General features: G+C 39.9%; 1 protein-coding gene across 1 annotated transcript in view; it reads left to right on the forward strand.

Annotated features, from left to right (window-relative positions):
- Nucleotides 1-528: 528 nt before the first annotated feature.
- Nucleotides 529-25,238, forward strand: part of SWAP70 (SWAP switching B-cell complex 70kDa subunit) — a gene marked incomplete at its 5' end in the record, with an annotated part of 31,043 nt that continues 6,333 nt past the window's right edge. Inside the window, 6 exons of the mRNA XM_010283463.1 lie at nt 529-669; nt 6,990-7,163; nt 16,593-16,820; nt 20,372-20,518; nt 20,765-20,873; nt 22,024-22,205. Coding sequence (XP_010281765.1) covers nt 529-669; nt 6,990-7,163; nt 16,593-16,820; nt 20,372-20,518; nt 20,765-20,873; nt 22,024-22,205 — 981 coding nt within the window. The remainder of the gene's footprint in view (nt 670-6,989; nt 7,164-16,592; nt 16,821-20,371; nt 20,519-20,764; nt 20,874-22,023; nt 22,206-25,238) is intronic.

Here is a 25,238-nt window from a genome sequence, read left to right on the forward strand (position 1 = left end):
GTTAAGAAGCAACACAAAAGCAAGCAGATGAGAGAAATCCGTTATCAATGCGTGAACTTGAGGGGTCATTTCTTTGTAAAGTAAAGGTACATATTGAGTCGTTTTCTTTGTTACTTGTCAGTAGATAATAAATATAATTTCAAAGGCTAGGTGTTTGTGGTCGTTTTCTGTAGCTATCTAATTTCACTCTGTAAATATTACTTTGGTGTTTCTGCAAGCCTATCCTGTTTTTCAAATGGGTATGTGTACAAAGGGTAGCTTCCGTAGCTGTGTGTGCACTCCTGTAGGAATGGACCTATCTGTGATTGCATTGCTTCTGTAAATGTGCAACTGTCTGAAGCTGTTGAATTGTTGGAGTCAACTTTTTTAGTTACACTTTGTTTTTTGACAAAAATCCACAGGGCAGAACTTGTGCTGACATGAAAGCGTCACTTTCTGCACGGTTTTGCACATCACAGGTCTGCTCTGGAGGGAACACAGCGTGGTTAAGGCCGACAGCATTGTCACTGATTTCTCTTCTGTCCTTAGGTCCTTTCTCACAACTTGTGCACAGTGTTAAATGTTCCCCACGATCCGGTGGCCTTGGAAGAGCACTTTAGGGATGATGATGAAGGGCCAGTTTCCAATCAGGGTTACATGCCTTATCTAAACAAATTCATCTTGGAGAAGGTAAGTTTTGAATTCTTGTTTTCTGTTTTTCCTTTTATCAGGTTTTGTATTAGTTTCTTTATTGCTTGCAGGAAGCATGCTGGTGTGAAGACACTCTGGTTGTGAGTGTGCCTGTGTGGGGTTGTGATGGGGCAGGTGCTCTGGAGAGCCTGTGCCTGAAAATGGAAGGATGCAGTGTTCTCTACTTCTTATTTTTCTCCTTCGTTTCTATTTCCTGTTACATCTGGTCATTGTCTTATCTGTGTTCATGCAGAACTGTGTTCATATTAATAAAGGACCTCAGCTTGAATTTATTTGAAAGTGTCTTAGAGCTATAGATTGTCCCACTTTATACTACAGCTATAACAGAATATTGCTATAGATTCCTTTGCAAACGGGAAGGTCAAAAACATCTTTAGTGTCTATTCACAAGGTACTTGAATAAATAGATCCCTTCAAATAGTTACAGTGGGTGACATTAGAAAGTGTTAAGTTTCGTCTTGTAAGTTCTTCCCTTTCATGTCTGAGCACTCTTCAGTCTTCCATTGTGCCTTGTTTTGGGGGAAGCTCTGGAAAGCCAGCAAGGTTTCCTCATCTTTCCTTTCCACCTTGTTCTAAGATAGGTAGTCACTGGGCCAGAACTGGGCTCTCAGAGCTGTGTGTTTGAGATTTAGGATGAAATTTTTGAAAGTAAAAAAATTATCCTCTTGCCTTTTTTTCCAACAACTTCTGTTAAGAGACTGGTCTAGACAGTAAAAACCAGCCCACGTGATAGTGCAAACATATCAGCTTTGATACCACTGATTACTCGTACACTTGGAGGCTGACTCCAGAAACCCTCAAACCTTGATGCTGTGTCTGCAGAGATACAGAGATGTTTGCTTTCTTTGTAATGTTTCTTTATAATGTTAAGAAGTCCTGAACTTACATGCTGCTGAAAAGTCCAATGCAGCAATTGCAGATTATGCAAATTCCTTAGCCCTATCTGCTAATTTTTTCTGCTTCTTTAATCTACGTTTAATACAGGTGGAAAATATGAGAGAGAGCGCGCGCTAGATAGATAGATAGATATAAAAATGCAGTCTGGCAGCTTGGAAGCTGGAGAAGCTTCATATGTGTAGCTAAGACTTGCCAGCTTCTCTGCCTCTAGACTGTGTTTCTTTCATACCCAATAATAGAGTTATGTTTTACATGTGGGAGTTGTTGGCTGTTAACACACATAAAAGTACCCGCTTAATAACTTCGTTGTTTGATGTTGGAGAATCTAGCTTTGTCCCTAAAAAGTTCGTGATCTCATTTCCACCTTGTGTTGGCTGTCTGAGCTCCTGTGCGGTTCAATGGAAACCAAGCAGTTTGTATACAAATTTTGGGAAAAAAGAAAAGGGCTTACTTTATTTTGACTGAAGGATTACAGTAGTAGAGTCTGAACCACGATGTTTTTTGTTAATACCATTTGTAGGCAGTAGCAAGCCGTTAAGTAAAAAAAAAGAAAAAAAAAAAAAAGAGATAGAAGGCTTTTCCAAATATAAACATGGTTTATTATTAAAGGATGTTTATAGGAAGAATAGTTACAGAAATGAGGAGCAGTTGCATTTAAATACACTTTAATTTGAAAATTAAAGACCTGGCTATATAAGCAAGTTGGTGTGAATTTACAGTGTTTAGCTACTCGGAGGCACCTTCTTACCCCATGGTAAAAACAAAAGACAAGGGACTTTGCTTTCTCATGAAAGGAGAGAGCATGATTGCATGTAGTTTCTTGTGTTGTTTTATACATACAGTGATCTGGCTTCCAATAGTTGCCTGATATACCCATACCATTAGTTCATCTTGAAAGTGTTAAGGAACAGGATTAAATTACCTGTAACTTCATGCTACTTAATCCTGACTAAGTGCTTGTAAACTGTTTAGATATGTAATATTAAAAGTTAGTGAAATTCTTTAGACAGAGGCTATCTTTGTGGACTGGAGAAATCTTGACTGTGACATCTTATCTTTTAGAGATGACTTTACATCAGTGCCAAAAAACAACATACAGCAGGATGAAGTCACTGGTTCATAGCATGTCTCCTTTGTTTAAAACAAACAAGCAAAAAAGGCAAACAAGAAACCCCTTCTCTTTTCATGCTTCCAAGGCGTAATCTGTTCTTTAGATGGGGTGATTGTAGAACAAATGCTATTAATTTATGCTAGTAAGCAAAGCTACTAAAGGACTGGTGCTTTACACCCCCAAATACAGAGGAAGTTATCTCAATTTTGAGTCATACATCTTGTGGTGAATTAATTGATTTGAGCAAGAGCAACCTGCTCAAGAGATTGTTTTTTTACATCTCAAAATATTTTGCTTTAAAACATTAGTAAAATATTTAAACAATAAATCCTTAGATTTCTTTAAAACAGATATGTATTTGTGACTTACAATTTTATTGAGAGAACTTTGTAACCTTTTGAAATAACTTCTGTTGTACTCTTAAATGCAAGTTGTAGCTTTTTTTTTTTTTTTTAGTGCTGGCTTAACTTGTGTTACCCTGCAATAAAGCCTCTTTATATAGATCCAAGGAGTCATCAAGAAAGGCACAAGTTCATAATTGAGGCAAATTTGTTGTAACTAGTTTCCTTTATCCAAATAGCAAATGTTAATAAATAGTTTGAATAACTAGTATTGCCTTATTGACAATTTCTAGTATTGTGCTGCTCGCTACTTAGCAACAGGTGTATCCATGATTTTCCTGCATCTGAAGCAAAATCTGTTCTTGTTCTGTAAGTGTCCCTTTCCAGAGGGAGCTGTCACTTGCCAGTATAAGGTCTTCTTCATAATTTGTTTTACTTGGTTTCATAACCATATTTTACGATGTTCCATTATTTACAATGTACGTCTTTTAATAGCAATTGAAAATGTTTTAATACCATTTGAAAATGTTTCATTTTCAGTTATGCTGATGGTGGTATTTTACAACAGGCCTTATTTATAGCAGGGAAGAGTCATAGAGGGGGGAGATACAGAACATCATTCTAAACCTCAGGTTATCTCATCTTCCAGACAACTTAGTGAATGCTATTTACACTAAGAACACTTGTTACATTTTTGGAACCAATCTGATCACTGGTGCTTAAGCCAAATATTTTCTGTATTTCCTGATGTTTTAGAGTTATTTGGTAGGGTATTGATGATGGTAAATTATACTTTGCATATTGATAGACATTGAAGATCTAGAAGTGATAAGGGTTTTGCTGCATTTTTCTTTTCATTATTTTGAGAAAATTCTTAGAAGGGGAACGTAGGTGTCTTTTATATATCATGTTTTTATCTCTATGAATTTAAGCAGTTTCAAGGTTGGAGGGGTCTGTTCATTTGCATGTTTCATCGTTTGGACAGATTCAGAAACAAAAGTGATAGTTGCTGTAGAGTTAATAGTGTGGAAGTGGAACTGTAGAAGTTTCCAAATGAAATTGTGACTTGAAATAATTTGGACAAATTTTGAAGTATAGTTAAAAGGATATACTAGTGCACAGGGAAAATCTCTTGTACAAGGATTTGTTCATTAATTAAGAAACAGAATTGTGTGATATTCCCAGAGATTGCAAGCAGGATGAGTATTCTGGCCAAACACAATTGAAATTCTGGTTTCTCAGTAGAGTGTCATAAATTTCTTATTTTAGTTTCAATGAAGATGATTTCAGTGTAGGATTCATAGTAGAGTCTCACTGTAATGAAAGAAGTTTTGGGAAATCCTCTTTAAATTTAAATTTCAGGATAGTCTTTGACCCAATCTTTTTTTTATAAATACATGTTTTGTTTATGTAATGAAAAAGCAGTGTGTGTATTTGTTTATGACTTTTTTTGACATCAGCGCCTCCCAGTTGAAAAGTTTCTACTTTTACAGTTTCTTAACTGTTAGAAGTAGTTTTGCAAATAATTTCAAGTATAACTTTAGAAACTATTCAAATATTTTTAATTTTTGAAATGAGGCTGAGAAATGATCTCTCATAAATCCAGAGAGATTATTCATACAGAGTAATTGTTATGTAGCCACCTATGGTGGAGTATTGCCAGTCAAGGAAGCCAAAGTAGCACAGCTAAGACTTTTGTCATATGGAGTTAGCTATAAAGCAATTTGGGTTTAGTTGCGGGAGTTTCACCTTCTTTCCCCTCCCACCCCCTGCAAATGTACCTGTAGAATGTAGGTGCCGGGAATAGTTGACATTGCTATGTGAAATTGCTGAGGATAATTTTTATTCTTTATTAAAGAGAACTGTTTAGTTCCATCCCGACTCCCAATATCCCCAGGAAAACAATTTTGTGATTGTATCCTTTATTTGACAGACAGCCTGATCATTTAGAAAAAAAGCCACAGATGTGAACCAGAGTTATTTTAGAGAGCCGAGACTTGTGCGCCGATCTGATTATCGGTCCTGAATAATTCCTAAGCAGTGTCTCTGCTCCATATGCTACATGGGTCCCATGAAGTCCATTTCAGAATCAAGTTTGGATTCCGAAAAAAGGACTTGCGTGTCTAAAGTGGGACCTCTGGCACGGCATGACCTAGTCCTTGCGGCAATATGGTCCTGAAACTCCTGCTTGGCTGCCCTAATCCTGGTGGCCAGGGCCCATGCCTTTCTTCACCTGTCTCCCTGTGGTCATTGATTGCTGCTGTGCTTTAAAACACGAGCTTGCTCACACAGCAACCCACCTTATTGATATTGCTTGGACCACTTGCCATGTGGTGGCTGTAGGAAAGGAGATTTCCCACCCTGTTGGCATCTTCCTTGGGAGCAGCATAACCACTAGGACATTTCCAAAGTGGAACTGCTCATCATCTGGGTAGGTGAAGCTGTTTTAGAAAAGAAATCCAGCTTCACTGGGCAGGGTGGGGAGGACAGACAGGAAAAAGCACAGGCAAAAGTAGCCAAGGCACTGGCAAATTGAAGGAAGGAGAAGGAAACCTGGCTTCTTGCCCTTCTTCCAAAGGGTGTTCATTCGCTTAGCTGGTGTTTCATTTAAGACCCGTGTTTTCTTGTGCGAACAACCAGGATGCCAAGCTTGTGTCTATAGCAGCTATAGCTCTTACAGCTTCCACCTTCTTCAAAGGACAGTTGCAGCCTGTAGCCAGCCTCTTGCATTGTCACTTACGTTGGTGGCCTGCTCTGCAAGCATGCAAAGTCTATGGCTTGCTTTCATAATCTCACTTTTAGTCCTGGAAACTGTACTGTAAAATGCTTCTTGGCATAGGGTTGGTTTCCTGTTTACTTCTGTCTTTTTTTTTCTTTTCTTTTTTTCTTATTTTCCTCCACCCATATCATTTCATCCACTTCCTTAGTCTGTCTTTGACTTAGCCACTGTGGCTTACCCACTATATTTGACCGCTTACCAGACTGGACAGGAAATCATACAGTTTACAGTGGTGTCCTTGAAGCATCTAAGATGCATGGTTTGGCCTATCATAAGAAAATGTCACTGAACATTACTGGTGTCGTTACCACAAGAGGTACAAGAACGTGTTTCTTAGACATGCTTTCTGAAATCGCAAGGGACTTCCATTACAGTGCAGAACATGCCTTTATCAGTTACATGCTGGCAAAGAAATAGCATTGCTAAGCTGTAGGGAGATAAATAGATTTCACTGAGGGTTTAAAAAGAAAATAGAGGAAATGAAAGCTTTCGCATATGTAAATAATTCACAGATGGGTATGTACGGTTGCTAGGTATGATAAAGGGTAACGAAAACAAGAGGAATTTTTTTATCAATAAGGTAAAATTTTGCAAGTCTGAGAAAAAGGAAAGGTTTTAAGTGGATTAGCATTTCAGAAAAAGATGATTACATGTTTATGAATATCCTACAAGAGTTATGTTTGAGTAACATGAAGTGGAAAAACATATTAAAGGTCTTTCCCAGCTATTGTTCCAATATTGCCTTTAGCATATTCACATGTAGTTTTGGCTATAATCGTTTCCAAATTTGCTACATAAAATCTCAGTAACTCAGTGCAACAGAAGGGCAGTTGGAACTAAGGCAGTTATGAAGATGGTTTGGAAGCTAAAGCTAACGTGCTAGATGAAACGCAGAATGCAGTGTAGCCTCCTTCACATGAAGTCAGGGTGTTATTAACTTGACCAGAAATTGCAGGTTGGATGTAGATTTTGCTGGAAGAAATTCCTTAGTTGACCCTTTTCAGGAAGTCAGACTAGGCTGCTACAGTGCTCTTTTTGGGCCTTGACATTTCTTGCAAACTAGAATTTTCTCAGTGCTTTTTGAATGACTTAGCCTGCTAAATTTTGTCTGTCTGTTATTCTGTGCCATTTGTGCATATTAAATTTTTTTTGTTCAATTTCTTCACTTTAGGTTCAAGGAAACTTTGACAAAGTTGAATTCAACAGGATGTGCTGGACCCTTTGTGCTAAAAAGAACCTCTCTAAAAGTCCTTTGCTGATTAGTGATGAAGATGCATTTAAAGTGTGGGTTATTTTTAACTTCTTATCAGAGGACAAATACCCCTTAATCATTGTACCTGAAGAGGTAAGAAACAAGAACTTAAGCTGTTTAACACCAGTTTGCTTAACATCCCAGCTGAATTATGTTAATGTTTGCCACTCTCCAGAGATTTGAGAGAAAATAATTGTTTAATATAAAGCTTTTATTCCTCTCTTTTAATAATGTAAGGGCTTCGGTGCTTTTTGTTGTCTTCCAGGGTCCATATGCAGGGATTCTCACAGGATACTTTACATACTGATAGCTATGCCTATCTGTCATTTAAACAGCCTGGACTAAATGGGTCATGCTGCTTGCTCCCCAGTAAATAGCTTATTTTGCTTTTTGTGAGGACTGACTGGTGCTAGGGAGACTTGCTCCAGTACCAGCGTGCAACACTGTTGAGGTTCTTGCTTTGCTCATGGGTAGTGCATGTATGTGATCTTTAATCACTGTACTTGCTTGTATGTGATTAAAATTTTGCACAGTTAGTACATCAGTGTGATTCTGAAAAAAAATTCTCCCCTCTGGTCTGTGTTACTATGACTTGCAAGATGAGTCTTCAGTCTCATGTCAACCTCCTGATGAAAAGGAGAAGTACAAACTTTTTTGGTAATGTCTGTTTCTGATCAAAAGCAGCTACCACCTGAACACTCTTGCTTGAAATGGTTGAATACCAGAGACATCTCTTTGTATTTTAATTTCACAAACTAGTATGGGCAACACTCAATTAGGTGTTTTAGCCCTACAGCAAGATTTTGGTATCTCTATAGTTCTTCCCTTGGGGAGGGGCGAGGGAAGAAGCAGAAGGATCAGAACTGTAGGCATAAATAATCTCCTGCAAAACTGTATACAGAAATCCCACGGGTTTGCAGTTCAGCACTGGAGTACAAATTAATAAATATTTGCAAATTGTTGAACAGTCAGGGATCAAAACAGTCTGATTTACGTGCAACTACGACATAACTGTTAAACTCCAAGCTGTTTTGCCAAACCATAAAGTACAGATAACTCCCCTATTAAAATAAACTGCTTGGTTTTGCCTTATCACTTACTTGTTAGCAGGAGGATTTCACTCTGTACAATGTTTCTGCTTTTGCCAGGCTGGTGTTGACAGGGCCCTACCTGGTGTGCTGTATTCCCACGAGAAATGGGACAGTCTTCTTGCTTGCTTTCCTGTTTTTTCTGTCAGTTCTGGGAGATGGCGATCATGCTTATAAAAGCTAAGACAGCTTCTTTCTTAATGGTGCCAGATTTGGCTTTAGTAGAAGGTCAGAGCCATTAATAAATGTCAAAACTGGGACTCAAATCTACGTCTCTGGTTTGTCATTGTGTTCCCCACTGCACAGCCTAGTTTACCTGAGGGTAGATACTTCGCATCTCCTTATTTGTTGGCGAAGAGGTTTTCCAGATTTCATAGCTGCTGCTGTTTGCTTTGCTTCCCATCCTTAATGTCCGAGGTTAACTTGTATTGCTCTTCTACTTGGATGATTTTAAAAATTATTAGGGTGTATCTGTGTCTGCATCTCCCTTATTATGGCAAGACTTAAATTGTGCAATACTGTTTAAAGAAAGCTTACAGAGCCCAACAAAGAAAGACTGCTCTGTTCTTATCATATACAATGCCTGTATTCACTCTAACCTCTTGCCTTAGACCACACAGGTAATGTAATCAGCCAGTGGAGGAATGCTGTCTGCTGAACGTGCTCCTTTTGGTCCTTCTCGGGCTCTCTGTACTTCTTGAAAATTTGACATTTACTCATTTACCCTTTCACACAAAATTCCAAAAGTAAAGGTGCAAAGTCTCAATTTTGGTCAGTTTTGCTTTTTCTCTATGTGACCTTTCATATCTGCCTTTTAAGTTCTTATGTCTGGAATTTTTTAATGTTAAATCTAAACTCCAGATTTGCAAAGCATATTTTTGTATGAACTTGTAGTTGTTGTCTTAGCGCACTGAGTAGTCAAAATGATACTAGTACCTAGTAAAGATATGTTTCTTTACTTTTTATGCCTCTTGAGTTCATAATAAAGCTTGATTATAAACTTAAGTCTTCATCACTTCATACTGCGTCATGTCATTTAATTACAGATGCAAAGTGAAGAACAGAGGGGAGGGTGATGGAAGCATTGCTGTTCTGAGATGTTTACATTTTGGTGAGACCAGCGTAAACCTCTCATGGGTGACTATAGCTTCCCAGCCAGGGAACAAGCTTTCTTTCTCTCCTTGTCTGCTGCTTTTATCATTGGCTGAGAATATTGCGACACACAATTTACCGCAGTCTCTGGCTTGCAGTCCTTTGTGTCGCATCTAACCATTTCACCTCCTCCCTCCCTTCCACCTCATAGGCTTTTGGGTTTCAGGGATTTTGTTTCCTCTTTATAAGTAACTAGGAAACTTGCCTCATACTTCCAAGTTGGAAGGGTGATCCCTTGAAGATTTTTGTATCCTATCTTTGGATGGGAAGATTATAATAGAACTTAGGTTTCCAGTGAACGTGTTGATACAATTTCATGTGGCTGTGAGGATGCCTTTTCTCCCTCCTCCCTGGAGGAGCTGCTTTTTGAGACCTGCTTGAAAGCCCGATTTTCTTTCTTTTTTTTTTTTTTTTTTAATGAGATAAGTGATTTCTGCACTCATTGGAACGATTTCATATCTGGAAAACTCTGCTTGGTTGCAGTTTTACCTCCTTTGCACTGCGCTGACTAAAGATTGAGGCTGCTGTCTTGCCTTTTTGCCCGTGTTGTGTGCTGCTGTGCTACGCCTTTCATATTAGAGAGCTAATTGTGGTGGGGCTGTTACCCCCATCTGGAAAGCGTTAAGTCTTGATTCCCTGCCCAGGTGTTGAACGGGCAGCAAATTGCGAACAGCTGCAACTCAACCAGAGAAGGAAAAACAGGCTACTTTGGAAAGATTTTGGAGGCTGCGGAAAGCTTTAGAAAGAGCAAAGTGAGGAAAGGAGTTATAAAGAGGGAATTTGAAAGCAGCAGAGAGGTGACATAAGGGAGAGAAGCTGCTCACTTAGCAGAGGCCAGGCTGAAAGCCAGAGGCAGCATCTGGCCTGTGTTCCTCACCTGCCATGGAAGCAGAGGTGGCAGCCCTGCACTTGAGGGAAATAAGGTTAGTAAAATCCAGCATGGGGAAGGGCCTAGGTTGGGGTGTGCAGTTTTGGGGTGTGACTTCAAGCTTGAGAGAATCCCTCGATGTTATGGGGAGAAGTCAGGTTAACAGAAAGGTAAGAGCTGGTGGTTATGTGGGGAACTGGGCTTAGCTGGTAATGACCCTGGGCTACAGTGTAGCTTCTGCTGGTGACTGGTGGGCAGCTTGAGAGCAGTTAGGATTGTTGGGAAGGAGCAGAGATCCATCAATGTCTGTTTTGCAAAGGTGCTTGTGTCCCAGGGAAATGCAAAATGGTATCAAATCTGAAAGCTGCCTCCCCTTTCAAGTGAGAAGCCTTGCTGGGCACAAAATAAAACAGTTCTGTGAACTGGGTGAATGTGGTATTTCAAAGAGAGACAGATGGACTGGGGAAAAACAGTACTGTATTTTGTTTGCTCTAGGTAAAATTAGTCCTGATGGACAGCTTTCAGAATTAATACAATTCTTGTCTTACAACAGAATTGCCTTCCGGTGCAGCGGGCAGAGCTTAACCAAGCAGCTATATTGCTAATGCACATGGAAAGTGGGTGCCTAGGTGGGAACGCCTTCCCCTCCCCGCAGCCAGTCTTTTCCACTAACTCATCTGAGACACAGACATCCAAGTGTGTGTTTCCTTCAGCTCTCGCAGACATTACCTCTTCCATGAGAAGGGTAAAATAAAGGGAAGAAAGGTGGAGGGAACTGTAGCCACAGGAGGAGAAATATTTCTAGTCTGTCGTGAGCTTGCCTTACAACTCGCCTCTTAGTTGTTACAGGCTCATTTCTGTGCCTTGGTATTGTTTAACCAGACGTTTTCAGTTTTATAAAAAGGTTTCCAAACACTTCCCCTTATTTCTGGACATGTGACTGCAGCCTTGGGAATGCTTTATCGCCTGAAAGCTGTGGTATGTGGTTAGCTATGTTTCTGGGCCATCCTTAATGCTGAAACTTGCAGATATGTATGCTGCAAGCTGTGCGGTCTTTGCGTGTTGTAATATAGTGTTCACATAACTTGTTTTAAATAAGCCAAACATATTTGTTGTCTTTGCTTTTTAAGCCTGGCTTCTTGAGGAAAGAAGATTTGTACAGCCATTTTTCACTTGTCCTCTAGCCTTCAACTGTATTAACATGTGGCATTTCTAATCCTCCTAGTGAGGACAAAGAGGGTCCAAACCTTGTATGGCTTTCTGTGCATTTGAAAATGAGGTGGTGTTTTTTTAGACTGAGGAGGTAAAAGTCTGAAGCTGTCCAGTGGTGATTCTTCTGTAGGCATTTCTTGCAGAAAAAGGTTTTTTGTGACCATGTTTGCTTCCTTGTTCTGCATTCTAGTATCAGAAACTGGTACAGTGAATGAAATACTGGGAATTGAACCTTTGCTGTTCAGAAATAAAATCAAAACAGATACAACTAGAACGAAAGTTGCTTATGTGGGGGTTTAATTGACCCATGACCTCTACAAGTTGATGATGATGGTTAGAAACATATTTAGTCATTTATGACTTACATCAGTTCTTCCCATTTCACTACTCTTTTTCCGTGATGGCTGCAAAAAATAAGACAATTTGCAGCTTATGCAGCAGATTACCCCTAGGATTTGCATGTTTACATGTTACACTGTTTTTTGAGTTGACTTTTATTATATTACTTAATGCTAATTTAATTTAAAAAAAGATGGCTTACACTGCATGATGAACACAGTTTACGCAAAGTCTATTAATCCGGAGTAGTTATTGTCCATGAAGTTTAATAAAACCTAGTATGGGGATTTTTTTGTTGGTGGAAGGGAAGAAACAAATATTTGATGTAAAGTAAGTCATGTTCTGATGGGATGAAAAAAAAGGAATTGATGATGACAGTAAAAGGGGATATAATTGCTTTCGTGTTTCTTGCCCAGTAACATGTGCTTCCACAGAATTTTGTAGAATGTGAATAGACTTTTTACATCTGCTCTGTTAATATCACAAACCTTATTTGAATAGCATGAACCAGAATAGCTTTGTCTGCTGTGCTCTGCTGGGCATGGAGGCCTCCTTGACATTATTTTTCATTTTTCATCTTCTAAGAGACCCACTTATATAGCAGAAAAATACGTGAAACATCTATGATACTTCATTCCTCATGGAGGATAGTGCCAGGAATACCTGGAAAAGCAAAGTGAATAGGTATTGAAACATGGGAAAAGAAAGTGCCCTCTGAAAGAAGGTATCAAACAGACTGCATAGCTCATGTTAAAGAACCTATGTTCTTTGAATTGTTTTTGCTTTCTCTTGGCAAAATTCTGAAAAGCTTCTGTTAATTTGAGATGGAAGCCATTTCTCATACTGAAAGCCAGTTGATCCTCACTGGCGTATGTAGCATTAGCCACCCCGCTGTGTTTTTATGTCCATATCTGAAAGTGAGTAAGGTCCAGTCAGAATAGCAGCAAATGTTGCTTCACGTTTGCTTTTCGACACTTTACTTTTTAACCACAATAGTAGCTTATGTTTGAGCCAGTAGACTTAATTTGTCAGTTATTTGCTGAGTTGACATGTCTCTTTGTGGAGGAGGGGAAATGTCATTTGCTCTCAGAGGTTCCTCATTTGAGCACATAATGAATGGTTTCTTCTTTGCTTCCATACTTACTAGATCCAACTTACTTCTTTATATTTACCTCGCACCGTTCCATATTTATACCCCACCCCAATGCTCACTATTGCTCTTAAGCAGATATGTTAGATAAAATTCTCTGGGGACTTGGGTTAGCCATCTTCTTACCTGAATGAAAGATAAAGCTTGAATATATATATATATTTTTTTTTTTTAATTTTGGAAATTAAATTGTAATATGCAGAGGTCATTTTTCAGTTGAGTTAATGTATTTTAAAATTATGAGATATTTTATGTACTTGAATGGAGTTTGTGGTCGTTTTAGTGACTTGCAGATGGGGGTTAGCAGACTTAAACGTTTAAATCGGTTCTAATAATCAAAATAAGGTAAAGTGTGTACAAATGCTATCAAAGGAAAGGATATGTTGACTTATTTTTAGTGCACATGATAAGGTGTACTAGTCAAGAGTTTTGCATTCCCTTTTTTCCAGATCATTAGTTTGATGTACATTTTGTTCGTATGGCTTGAGCAAAAAAGTGAAAAAAATCTATTCAGGTATGATTTTGTTGTTTTGTGTGTCCCTTTGTCTGCAAGTCCTAGTACTTTGAGATAATTAACCAAAAGAATTTGAGAGCTGCATGCCTCAAGCAGTGTAATAGGTTGTGAAATCTTGGAACAATAAATTTTAAAGCTCAAGTTCATTTAAGTTTTAATGATTTTTTTTTTTTTAATTAATCTCTAGCATTTTGGCAGGTATAGTATCAACTTAATTAAGCCTCAGTTATTTTAGCTTTCCCTTCAACTAAAGTACAGGATCATAGTTCAGAACTGGTGCTGCTCAGAGGGACTGAGCCAAGTGGTAGAATGTGTTTGGAACATGGGGAAAAAAGTTACTCCTGCATTGATGCCAGAGCTCGTTTCAGCTCATCAAATCCAGGTTTTAGGAGGTTTGTTCTGAAACAAGTTCAGAGTGCTGCTGTTGCATGCTGTGAAGGGCTTTTTTGGGCTGTTGGGTTTTTTTTTTTTTCTATAAAACTTGCCTGGAGTAGGAAGTAAGCTGCTTCCTGCCTTTAACTGAATGCTGAGGATTTATGGTAGCTGGTGCTCAAAAGCCTTGGATTAATTTTTTAACTTAAGGATTTTGGACAGTGAAAATCAGCAAAGTATATTTTAAAGATTTTTAAGGGAAATAGTTACTGAATTTTACAGAAATTTAGTAAAAACTGTATGTTGGTTGCTTGGGAGGGCATGCTAAAGTTTCCTTGCTATCATGTGACTGTATGAACTTCAGTAATTCCGAGCTGTGCGTGGAACTGGTGCAGCGCACAGTTTTATGACCCGTTCTGGTGAAGTCGGATATGAGCAGCAGCGAACATCGCACAGCAGAGCCCTGGCACTGCAGCAGCAGGAGGCCCATGTCGCACCTCGGAGGGACATGCGTTTCTTGCTCATTCAACGGAGCGGGAACTTTCCTCCAGACCGTGCAGTGGCTTTCAGTAGCTTCTCCATTTTGCTACCGCATTAGTCCAATGTGTAGGGGCTGTCAGACCAAGAAAGTTACTGAGCTGAAATAGTAAGAAAAGTCCACCCATCTCTAGGGTGAATTTGGTAATTTCCTGCTTTGCCAGGTGAGTGTTCTGGTCCATGCTTGTGTGTTTCTTGGTCGTGGATGTGAGGGAAAGGAAGGGATTTGCCTGTACCAGTTGCAAGAGAGAGTAGCAGCAGCCACAAAACCAGCATGTACGCTGCATCAAAACCTTGAGGCCTGGGAGTCCTTGTGGTGAAGTGTGTGGGGAAAAAACACTTCCTTATTTCTTTGTACTCCCAGATCTCTTATGTAGAGACTGCTGGGTGCTCAAAAGCCTATTAGACCAGCTGAAAAGTGACTCTGAGCTGTAGCTGAAAAGTTAATTCATTCTGTAGTGAAACATCCCCTGGCGCTGTCAGCTGGGGTTTTTCTTACCTGTAGGAGAAACTACATTGTGTTTTTCAAGCAGTTCTGAGCAACAGAGGCAAACCAGCACTGGTGATTAATAAAATGAGGTCCTAGAAAGCATTTGGTTTCCGCAGCTTTTCAATGAGGCGCCTTCACGCTGTATAACCAAGTAATTTTTTATAATGGGATTCAGACTCCCGAGTCACTTAGTGTTTCTGAAACCACACCTAAAGTAGGTAAAATTGAAACTGGAACAGACTGTCCTGAAGGACTGACATTCAGAAAAGCAGCATGTTCAAGGTCAGGTTGGACGGGGCTCTGAGCAACCTGCTCTGGTTGAAGATGCATCCCTGCTCATTGCAGGGGGAATTGGACTACATGACCTTTAAAGGTCCTTTCCAACCCAAACTATTCTATGATTCTTAGGAAATCCATGCTATTTCCATGTGCACAGGGAGAACCTGAAAGGATCGTGGTGCTTTCCCTCCCCACCTCCACTGAGCGGTGTGCGGTTCCCACCCTGTTGCACCCCCCCATCCCTGTCAAGAAGCAGGGCAGCCAGGAGGGGCCCTGGCCTGCAGCTTTGTGAGCCAACTTGCCAAGAGGTGGTTCTGTGCTGGCCTCGTGGTGGCTGGAGAGGAAGGCCAGTCCCTGGGAGAGCTGCTGCTGCCCTGTGCTGCTACCCAGCAGTGGGCTGGTGCAGGAGGGTGCTCCGCTGTGGGGTTACTGAGCACCCTCTTCCCAGACTTCCTCCTTAGGGAGGGTGCAGGTGGCTGTAGTGTCTGTCTCGGCTGGTTGCTGAAGGCAGTCGGGTTCCCTGCAAAGCCGGTGAGGAAACACAGTGAGCTGTTGCGCAAAGTAGGAGAAAGCTACGTTAGCTTGGTCTGTCTTCAAAACTGGGTTAAACGCAGTAGTTTGTATCCTGTGACTTCAGTCAGAGAAACTTAGAAGCATGGCTTTTACTTCGTTTTGTCTTTAGGAAAATAATCTCACCGATTATTTTGTTTAAAGAGCCATTAAAAGCATTTTAAATGTGCTCAAGCTGTAGATGGACTTAGTTTAAAATACTTCTTTGTTTAAAGAGCCAACAGTGATGAGTTTAAAAACTACATAAACAAACAGACAAAAGAAGAAACACAGCCTTCTTTCCCTCTTTTTCATTCTTGTGTTTATTTTGACTAGTGTTATTGGTGTTATTACCCTGTGTATGGTAATGCTTACAGAATGATAAAAGATTAAAGGAAAAAGAGAGTTTATTTTGGAAACAGTAAAAGCGGACATGAAAAATTTGTTCTTTTACTTCTCTTGGTACATCTGCCAAGATCGTGTCCAGTGATGGAGTGCGTGAGAGATGGAGAAGAAGGGTTGAGTTAAGACTAATATATGTGATCGTACCTTGGTAGTTTTTCATTTCACTTCTTGCCCGAACTGCCATCTTTCCTTATTTTTTCTAATTTGTTTGCTTTTTATCTTACAAGAATACTTTTTGAAACTTCTTACTTTCTCACACTTCAGTCATCATGGTTTGGAAGCTGTTGCAGGGAAGGTCCCATGTGCTCTGTAGCAATCTGAAATATTAAAAGAGGCAGTCAGGTTCATTCTTTGTTTCTTTCCTGTGAAGAGAGTAACTGCAGGATGGGCTTGGCAGTCAAAAGTTCAACTGAGACAGGAGCCCAAAATCTTTGCTAATTAAACCGTGTACATGTGAACATATGAATCTAGCTGTAACGTCTCTGGAGAAGCTTAGTTTACAGCTCTGAAACACTTGGTTTCCCTGCCTGCTGAAAATGATTAATTTCTGCTTCTATTTCTGTACAGATTGAGTATTTACTGAAAAAGCTCACCGAAGCAATGGGAGCAGGCTGGCAGCAAGAGCAGTTTGACCATTATAAAATTGCTCTCAACACCAGTCGAGAAGGTCTTTCTGCATGGGAGCTGATTGACCTCATCGGAAGTGGGCAGTTTAGTAAAGGGATGGACCGACAGACGGTGTCCATGGCAATCAATGAAGTTTTTAATGAGCTCATATTAGATGTACTCAAACAGGTAAGAACCACAGAGAACTAATGTTTTAAAGTAGAACAATTTATTGCATAAATAGGAAATGTTCAACTTTTACTGAAATTTCTTTACCTGGTGGATTAATGAACAGGGGGAAATTATGTGAATTACTTAGAAGGGCTCTTTAAAGAGCTTATTTTTATAAAAGAGAAATAGTGCTGCTGTTCAGATTGTTGTAATTGTTGCAGTATTATGAATGAGTGGCTTGTTGGGAGAGTTTGTTTTTAGAAAGTAAAAGAAGTGTGCTCTGCCTTAAAATACAGCCTTTTCTATACTACTATCAGCTGCTTGTTAGCTGACAGAATAGCTGCAACACACTGTCAGTTCTTAAACTGGTGACAGCTCTTCAATCTTTGAAAATGCTTTTTTCTAGTTTCATTTACATTGTAGCAAATATAAGTTGTGCTGATGATGACCTCTATTCAAACAAGGGGGTCTGGACAAAGGTATTGCTCCAGTTGAAACCTCTGCTTCTAAGTTGCCCCACTTCAACAGGGCAAAAAGGTGTAAGAACAGCTCCAGAGCGCTCTGCCTTCTTGTTCTGCTTAGCAGGCTACATGACTGACAACTTATTTACCTGTACTCAAACACAGGAAGTCATGCTGGCCTTTATATTCTTAGCAAACTTTTGTCAATCTTCAGTTTCTTCAGATTTCCAGTGGCTGGATTATCAGTTTAGGAATGGCTTTTAAAATGGCATTTCTTTCATGGGAAGTATAAATATCACAGGGACCTGAGGGATCACAGCAGAGCTTACATAGAGAGCTATTTAAAATTGACTTTTACCTGACAGAGGCTTTTTGTCATCTTTGATTTCTTGGCTTCTTGGTGAGGAGAGAAACAAAGGCTTTCTTGGCAGGCTTTCCTGAGCTGTTATGAAGAAATCATCAGAAGGTCTTGGCACAGGAAATTCTTTCGGAATATCCACCGAACAATGCAAAAATCTATTTTTGTTAACTGCTGGTGGCCTGTTAGAGGTGAGGGCTGGGGACACACACACACATAGTCAGTTGAGGGCAAAATGAAGTCATTCTGCTATTTAATACCATGAAAATAAAATAACCAGCGTCAGGTCAGTCCTTCCAATTGAAACTTGTGAGGAAATCTGATTTCTCTTCAGTTTTGATACTGCATTGTGTCTCTCCCCCCACCATCCCCCCCCTTTTTTTTTTTTACTGTCTCCTTTCTTTCCTCTCTTGGTGGCTGGGCCTCTTTCTCAAGGATGTCTGAGTGCCTTTGGTTCCTTGACACTTAAAAATAGTTTGTGTCAAGATTTGGCCGAGCGCCTCCTGGACAGTCACTGGCCTAATGGAGAATGGAGTTCCCTGTGTGACTTACAGATGTCTGGTTCGGTCACAGCTTGTACTGTGATACCTTGTTGATTCACAGAATTTTCCTGTTTATTGCAGTGTATGATTACTTCAGGGTATTAATTAATGACATACCGTATCGTAGCCAAGTTTCATACTACCCTTTTTCTTGGACACTTATCCTGGATCTCCAAGGCTTATGGAGGGTAGCAGTGATGATTAAATTTGTGATACTTAGTTTTCTGAAAGATGTGTCCTTCACGTGAGAGTTGGTGTGAAAAGGTCCCCAGGAGCTGTTAGTGGGTTCTTGGAAGATGAGAAGCAGCTGATGCACAGAAATAATAAAAGATTTTGCAGAAATTTGAGGGGAAAATATCAGTCTGACTTGGCTTTGAAAGCAAATTTAGTATGTCAGGAAGGGGAAAAACACCCTTAGGCTTAGACTGTGCAAGGCATGGAAGAGTGAAGCTGCAGGGGTCCTTTACATGCCCTTGCAACCACCCAGACCCCGGACCCGAGTACGGAGGCGGCAAACAAAGATTGTTTCTCTGCACATTCCTGTTTTGGAGCAGAGGGGTGGGATAGCACAGGGGAATAGGCAAGGCCTTGGCTCTGGCCACGTTTAACTGGCTGGAAAAGCTGAGCACAGATAAGCCGTGTGTGTAGGGGGGGTGTTTATTTTTGTTTGTTTTGTTTTTTAAACAAAAGAGCTTCTCCCACTATCCTGAATCTTTTTCCCCTCAGACCTGTACAGAAAGACAACTTTGACTTAAATATGCCACAGCACATTTATTTATTTACTTATATCCAAAGCTGCTATAGCTAAAAGGCACTACAGAAAAATGTTCCTTGATCTTCTTTCCAACTTTTCCATCTTCTTAATCTGGAATATTTTAAGTACAGTGCTTTCTGTATTGCTTGTTCATAGCTATAGTGATGTAGGTGTTTCAGTTTCATCAGTGATTTGACTTTTTTCTGAAGTTAAGAGCCAGACGAAAGTGTGTAAGTAATTGGGAAGTATGGCTTCAGAAATGGCAGGTATAGCTCAACTACCGACAAACTTTGAAACTCTAGATTAAAAACTGTCAGGGTCACAGCGGTGCCCCTGGTAAGACCATTAAAAATCAAACGCCTGAAAGAATGACCAATTATTATATCATTCTCTGTGTACCCTCTTTTCCATGAGAGGGTTTTTGAATTGCCATAGCCACACTGGATAATGTATAACAGGGTTACTAGTATAACTGCACTTAGTATTGCTCTTTATATTTTAGAAATGTTAATATTTAATAGAGGCAAACTTGGATGATTTGCTCATGATACCAGTCCCATGTATTGCCATTACAGAAGTTTACAGTTTTTATTCTTTTATTTGTATAATGCTCAGTGGCAAAGCATGGGCTTATCTACCTTGTTTTGAAATAGTTTTGTTAAGGCTTGCAAGTGCTTTTTTCTCATATAGAAAGTTGAGTGGATCATCTTTCAAGAAAAAAAAAAATACTATGAGTAAAATCTTGGCATTATTTAAATCAAAGTATGACCTTCTTTCTTCAAGGGAAGATCCAGGCTTTGCCAGTGTTCCCATATCCAGTCCAATAAAAATGCCAGGAGTATGGTTCTGTTATCAGTTTCTCTAACGTAGTCATTGAAGGATCCTGTATGGGATTGCTTCTTCAGTGGGGTGCAGCTAAATGAGTGTGGTGGTGGGGTGGAGCCACTCCCAGGAGAGAGGCACTTCTGCTTTGTCCCTGGGAGTATCCCGTAACAGCCTGGGTTTACAGTGCGTAGATGCAGGCACACATCCGTCACTGGGGCGTGCATCCTCACAGGACTGATTTTTAATAACGGCTGTCATTAAAATACTACAGGTGAGTCTTAGCGATGGCAAATGTCTCTGCTTGACTGAAGAAAATTAAATAGTAAAGGACATCCAAGAGAACCGAAGAGTCATAATAATGACTTATGATGATGACGATAATGATAATAATAATGTTATTCAGATAATCCAGTTACTTAAAAACTGGACAGAAGAACAGCAAGTAGTTTCTCAGGGGCTAAACAATTAGCATGTGTGCTGGTATTAGGAATGGATGTGTGTAGCTGAAGTATTTAGGGCCTTGAGCTAACTTTTCTGTGTGCCCTATTGGGACTTTAAAGCCCCATAACCAGAAGACCAGGTGATTCAACACAGGCCGGGCATTTCAGCGGATGCATTGCTTTTTACAGGGCTATATGTTGAAAAAAGGTCATAAAAGGAAAAATTGGACGGAACGATGGTTTGTGCTAAAACCCAATATTATTTCCTACTATGTAAGTGAAGATTTAAAGGACAAGAAGGGAGACATCATACTGGATGGCAACTGTTGTGTAGAGGTAAAAAAAAAGCCAAAAACTATGAATATCTCTAAAGATAAGAATTAATTTTGTGTGTGTGTGCAGGGTGGACTCCTGATATCTTGTTATTTTTTACTGTCATAAAAAGTGTTTATGAACTGTTTTTATATAAGGTTCTTAGTACCGGTATTTGTAGCTCTGTAACAGATAACTGCATACATGGGGCTTGAGAATACAACTTAGATTTCAGTGTTTGCAAGTCTAATCCTTTGTTACCCATTCTAGGCCTTGCCTGACAAAGATGGAAAGAAATGCCTTTTTCTCATAAAATGTCTTGATAAAAGCTTTGAGATCAGTGCCTCTGATAAAAAGAAGAAGCAAGAGTGGATTCAAGGTGAGGTTTCAAAACTCTTAGTTATGTGAAAGTTAAGGTAAGCTGAAGTCTTATAGCTTTACTCAGATTTTAAATTCTTGGTCTTCTGATTGTTGGTGTCTCTGTTTTGGGCATGTGGAAAGGATCTTTAAGGAGCCTGAGACTGAGGAAGAGCTAACGATCCACATCAGGGGAATTGGTTTCTGTCGCTTACATGACTCAATTCAGGCAGCCATAACCAAAATGAAACAGATATTCTTGTTGTTTGCTTTTTCTATAATTTTTGCATAATTCTAGGGGTGGGGAAGGGAAGGAGAATACTTTGTAAATTGTTGCTTTTGGGGCGAAAGGGAAAGCTTGTTCATTTCGGCATCATGAGGTAGTGTGGTTTGGTGAGCTGAGGATAAGGCTGAGAATTGGGGCTTCCTTTTCTATTCCCACGGTGAAGGTACTCATTCTGTGAGGGATTCCCAAGGATGTGCTGAGTGATAGTTAGATGCATCTTCTGCAGAGTGAGGTAGAAGCCCTTGAACAACCCACTGTTGCCAATGGCATTGAAGTATGTGCAGCATTTAAAATATTTGGAGCTGTGTGCGTTCATTTGCACTTCCTTCTTTACCTAATGCATGTGTTTAATTGCACCAAAGTCTGATGTATAATGAATGATTACTTAGTTCCAAAAGAGATCTTTTTCACAGTTGTAATAGGTGAATAAAATATCAAAAACATCTGCCACTCCTCAGCTTTGCTCTCGGAATGTAACAACTTACTGCTTGATTAGGGTCACTGAATCTATGTACTAAGAAATCTTAAAGTGTTGGGTTTGGCTTTTTTTTTTTTGCAGCTGTGCATACATGTGACTTGTATATCCACTGCCTGTTAGAAACCAATATAGGAATTGACATAATGCATTGGCATTGCAGGACTTTATCCTTGTGGCACACAGCCAATGCTGAAAGCCCACCAGCTTTCACTTTTGGTTTGTGTTGACAGCTAGCCTGATGAGAATTAGGAGAACTGACAACAGTTATTTCTGATTTAACAATACATCAAAAAACCCAAACAACACATCACCACAAGTATCCGTTCACTAAGGCTATCCAGAAAGTTTAGCATTTCCATTCACTGGTGTTCTCTTCCTCTCCCTTTGTCTTGCCACCCTCCTTTCCAGCCATACAGACCACTGTAAACCTGCTGAGAGCGGGGAGCCCTCCACCCCACAAAGAAGCACGCCAAAAACGGAAAGAATTGCGCCAGAAGCTGTTAGCTGAGCAAGAAGAGCTGGAGCGGCAGATGAAAGAACTGCAAACGGCCAATGAGAACAAGCAGAAGGAACTGGAGACCGTGCGAAAGGTGGGAGTGGGAGACGCTAACCTTCAAGCTTTAAGTTCAGTCTCTGTGGTTGCAATTCTCAAAGGATAATTAGGCATCTATTTCCTGTTCAGGTGTTGAGACGCGTTGCGCGAACTCCTCCAGAGGAGGTGAGCTTGTGTCAGCGTCAGCCCCCTAGGCAGGTAGACCTGCCAGCTGATCCTGCAGTACAGCCTTCAGCACCGGCTGCAGCGCTTTCTAAGGACTCTTCTGCAGGCCCAAGGGAACTGGCGTGGCCCAGCCCTGGGCCCTGTACTTACGAGGGTGTTGTGAGGCTAGTGCAAAAGAAAACCCCAGCTGTGTGGATGGTGTTTGGGGAATGGAGAATCTAGTATTTTCAGTTACTTGTGGTTTTTTGGGTTTTTTTTTTCTGTCAGACATGTCTGTCAAACTTGAGGCTTTCCATTAAGCTTTTCGTACACAGTTTTCCAGAGTTCTGTTATGTGAATTTTTTTGAGGGGGGGGAACTCTTTCCGTCACATAGATGTAGTTTCCAGAGATACAAATTTAATTTAAAAAGATTCCAAAGATGCAAAGCGATTTTGTAAGTATGTATAAGCATAACTTTATTAAGTAGTTTGGGAGAGATTTATAGAGCTGAGACACATAGCAACCATTTTAAACTGTTTAAATGCATGTTCCTTATAAATGCTGGATTAACTTCCAAAAGCCTGAGAATTAGACTGGAAATTTCTGAGTGTTAGCAGAAGACTTGCTGAATACATTATTTTCTGTGTAGACAGCTTTTCAGTCTAAATCTAACGACTCACAGGAGGCACCAAGGTGCCTTTGCTGTGGCTGCACACTCTTGACAGTAGATTGAACATGCTGATGGATCTTTGTACTCGGGAACAACTGGTACCTCTGCAATAGTTCTCCACAGAGACTTGGTTAGTATCCAGATGTACTTCCCATCTTTTCTTTTTAAAGACTTGCAAGAAGAGTTACTATGGCTTTTATTGCCGTGGTATCTTTTAATGAGGAGCGTGCCGTGGAAATAGCTTAGAATGCTATTTTCCCTTAGAGAACGCAAATGCCTCCCTCCCCGACATTTTGGCTGCTGAAGCAGTCCCGATCTTTGGTTGATGCTTAGTCTAAAGAGTCTTCTGTTCACTACATTCCTAAATTAATTTGATTTTTTGCATTCACATTTAGGACAAGTCTGAGTCATTACTTTAGTTTTTCATAAATGAAAAACACTAACTAATTTTAGCCCTCAGAAGAAACTAATAAAAATAAAACAAATAAATAATCCAAAAGGTGTCTTTTTAGCAGTCTTGTCATGATTTGTGGCAAGGAGAAATTTGTCTTTTTTTTAATAATGTTGTACTGACAGTATTCATGTGGGTATTATTCTGTTTGCCTTAAATGGAGTCTGTCAGGTGAAAACAATTTTTTTTAATTTAATGTTAGCACCTTTACTCTACCATGTGTTTAAGACTCAGAATGCAGAACATGCTTTAAAGGATAGCCTGTGTTACCTGCAAGTTACTGGTAGGTAATATACCTGTTAACAGAAATCACAAGGCTGGATTGCAGTGTTGAGTTTACTTTATTGAGAAAACATGAGGGGGAAGATAACAGGAGAGCAACCCCAAAGGAGCAGTAGGATGTTGACAGGCTCTGGGGAGTTTTGTAGAAATTGCAACAGGTAAACTAAAGAGAGTTGCAGCAAGAAGCGACTTTTGAAGTGGACTGGATTAAAATGACTTCTCAAGGAGAGTAGTTTAGTCTCTGACATGAACTACTGCACTCTGAGTGGAATTAGTGGGGAGGTACTGTGTTGGAGGAACTTAAAGTGTTTGATTAGTTAGAAAAATGTTCTTCAAGGAAAAGGCTTTGTAAATGGTTCAGGAAACTGAATTGTTCTGGAAAGCTTAGAGTTAGATTTGCTTCTAATGGCAGCGAGCCACCACTTACACAGCACTTGCCAAAGCGCACTCTGAGAGGGGTTTGTATTTTGATAGCTCTTGCAGTAGCAAATTGCGTAAGAATAAGAGCCTTTGTCTCTATATAGTTTTTTTTTTTCGTATTTTTTAATGGAATGTCAAGATTAAACAGACTGAAAGGTAAGTTTTTCTTACCAAGAGAACATGCACAGGATTCATGCAGCTGTTCTGTTTCAATCTGGTGTCTTGCATGGGATTCAGAGACTCTGCGCTAACTAACCCCTCCTGGAATGGTGCGTTCCTGTTGATTCCCCCTCCCTCCCCAACGCCAACATTTGCGACTTTTCCCTAAACTGCATAGTTGTTGCCAGCAACCTTACCTGCCAGGAACTGATGTCCTCTGACATGAAATAAGCATGAAGTTTCTGATAGAGTGGACAAACACTGTATTTTCTTGTTGAGCTCTCTGGCAAAAGCCTAGCACACACCCTTGCTTGTGATTCTGCACGTTCGCCTTCTCGGCTCAGTATTGGCAATGTTTGTTTCATTTCAAAGCAGGGAAGGAAATCAAAAGAAAATTTCACTTAAATAGGCATCTTGCATTTGATTACAATTACATGCTTCTTAATGTTCTGGCAGAGGAGGAATACTACTTCTAAAAGACTTGCATCATTTAAGCCTTTCAAAGGAGAGCAATTCTGTACTATCTTCTACAGCTTAAAAACAAACTAGGACCCTTCTCTTTAACTACAGTGATATCACAAGTACTTAAAGGAATGAAAGTTTTAGCTTGGCAGTTTTAATCATTCAGGCATCTCATTAGTTCATCTAGGTTGTGTGAGGGAAGATGGTTTAAATGTGGTACCTTCCAAAAATACTAAAGAAGATGGGTGTCCCGCTCTTACTAGAGGTCTGTAGAAACAATTTCACCAGCCTTACGTATTACAAAAGAAGGGTGCTTGCTTTCTGTTTCCTCTGAACCATCAGATAAGTTTCTTAGGAAAATTCTGTGAGAGAATTCTTTTTTTTTTCAGTATTGGTAAAGTTTTGGCTGGTACTTGTACACTTCTAACTTTCCATACATTCTAAATACACATGCTGTTCAAATCCAGATGAAAGGAAAAAC

This window comes from Phaethon lepturus, unplaced genomic scaffold (assembly GCF_000687285.1).
Source record: "Phaethon lepturus isolate BGI_N335 unplaced genomic scaffold, ASM68728v1 scaffold21363, whole genome shotgun sequence".
In the NCBI taxonomy this organism is placed as follows: Eukaryota; Metazoa; Chordata; class Aves; order Phaethontiformes; family Phaethontidae; genus Phaethon; species Phaethon lepturus.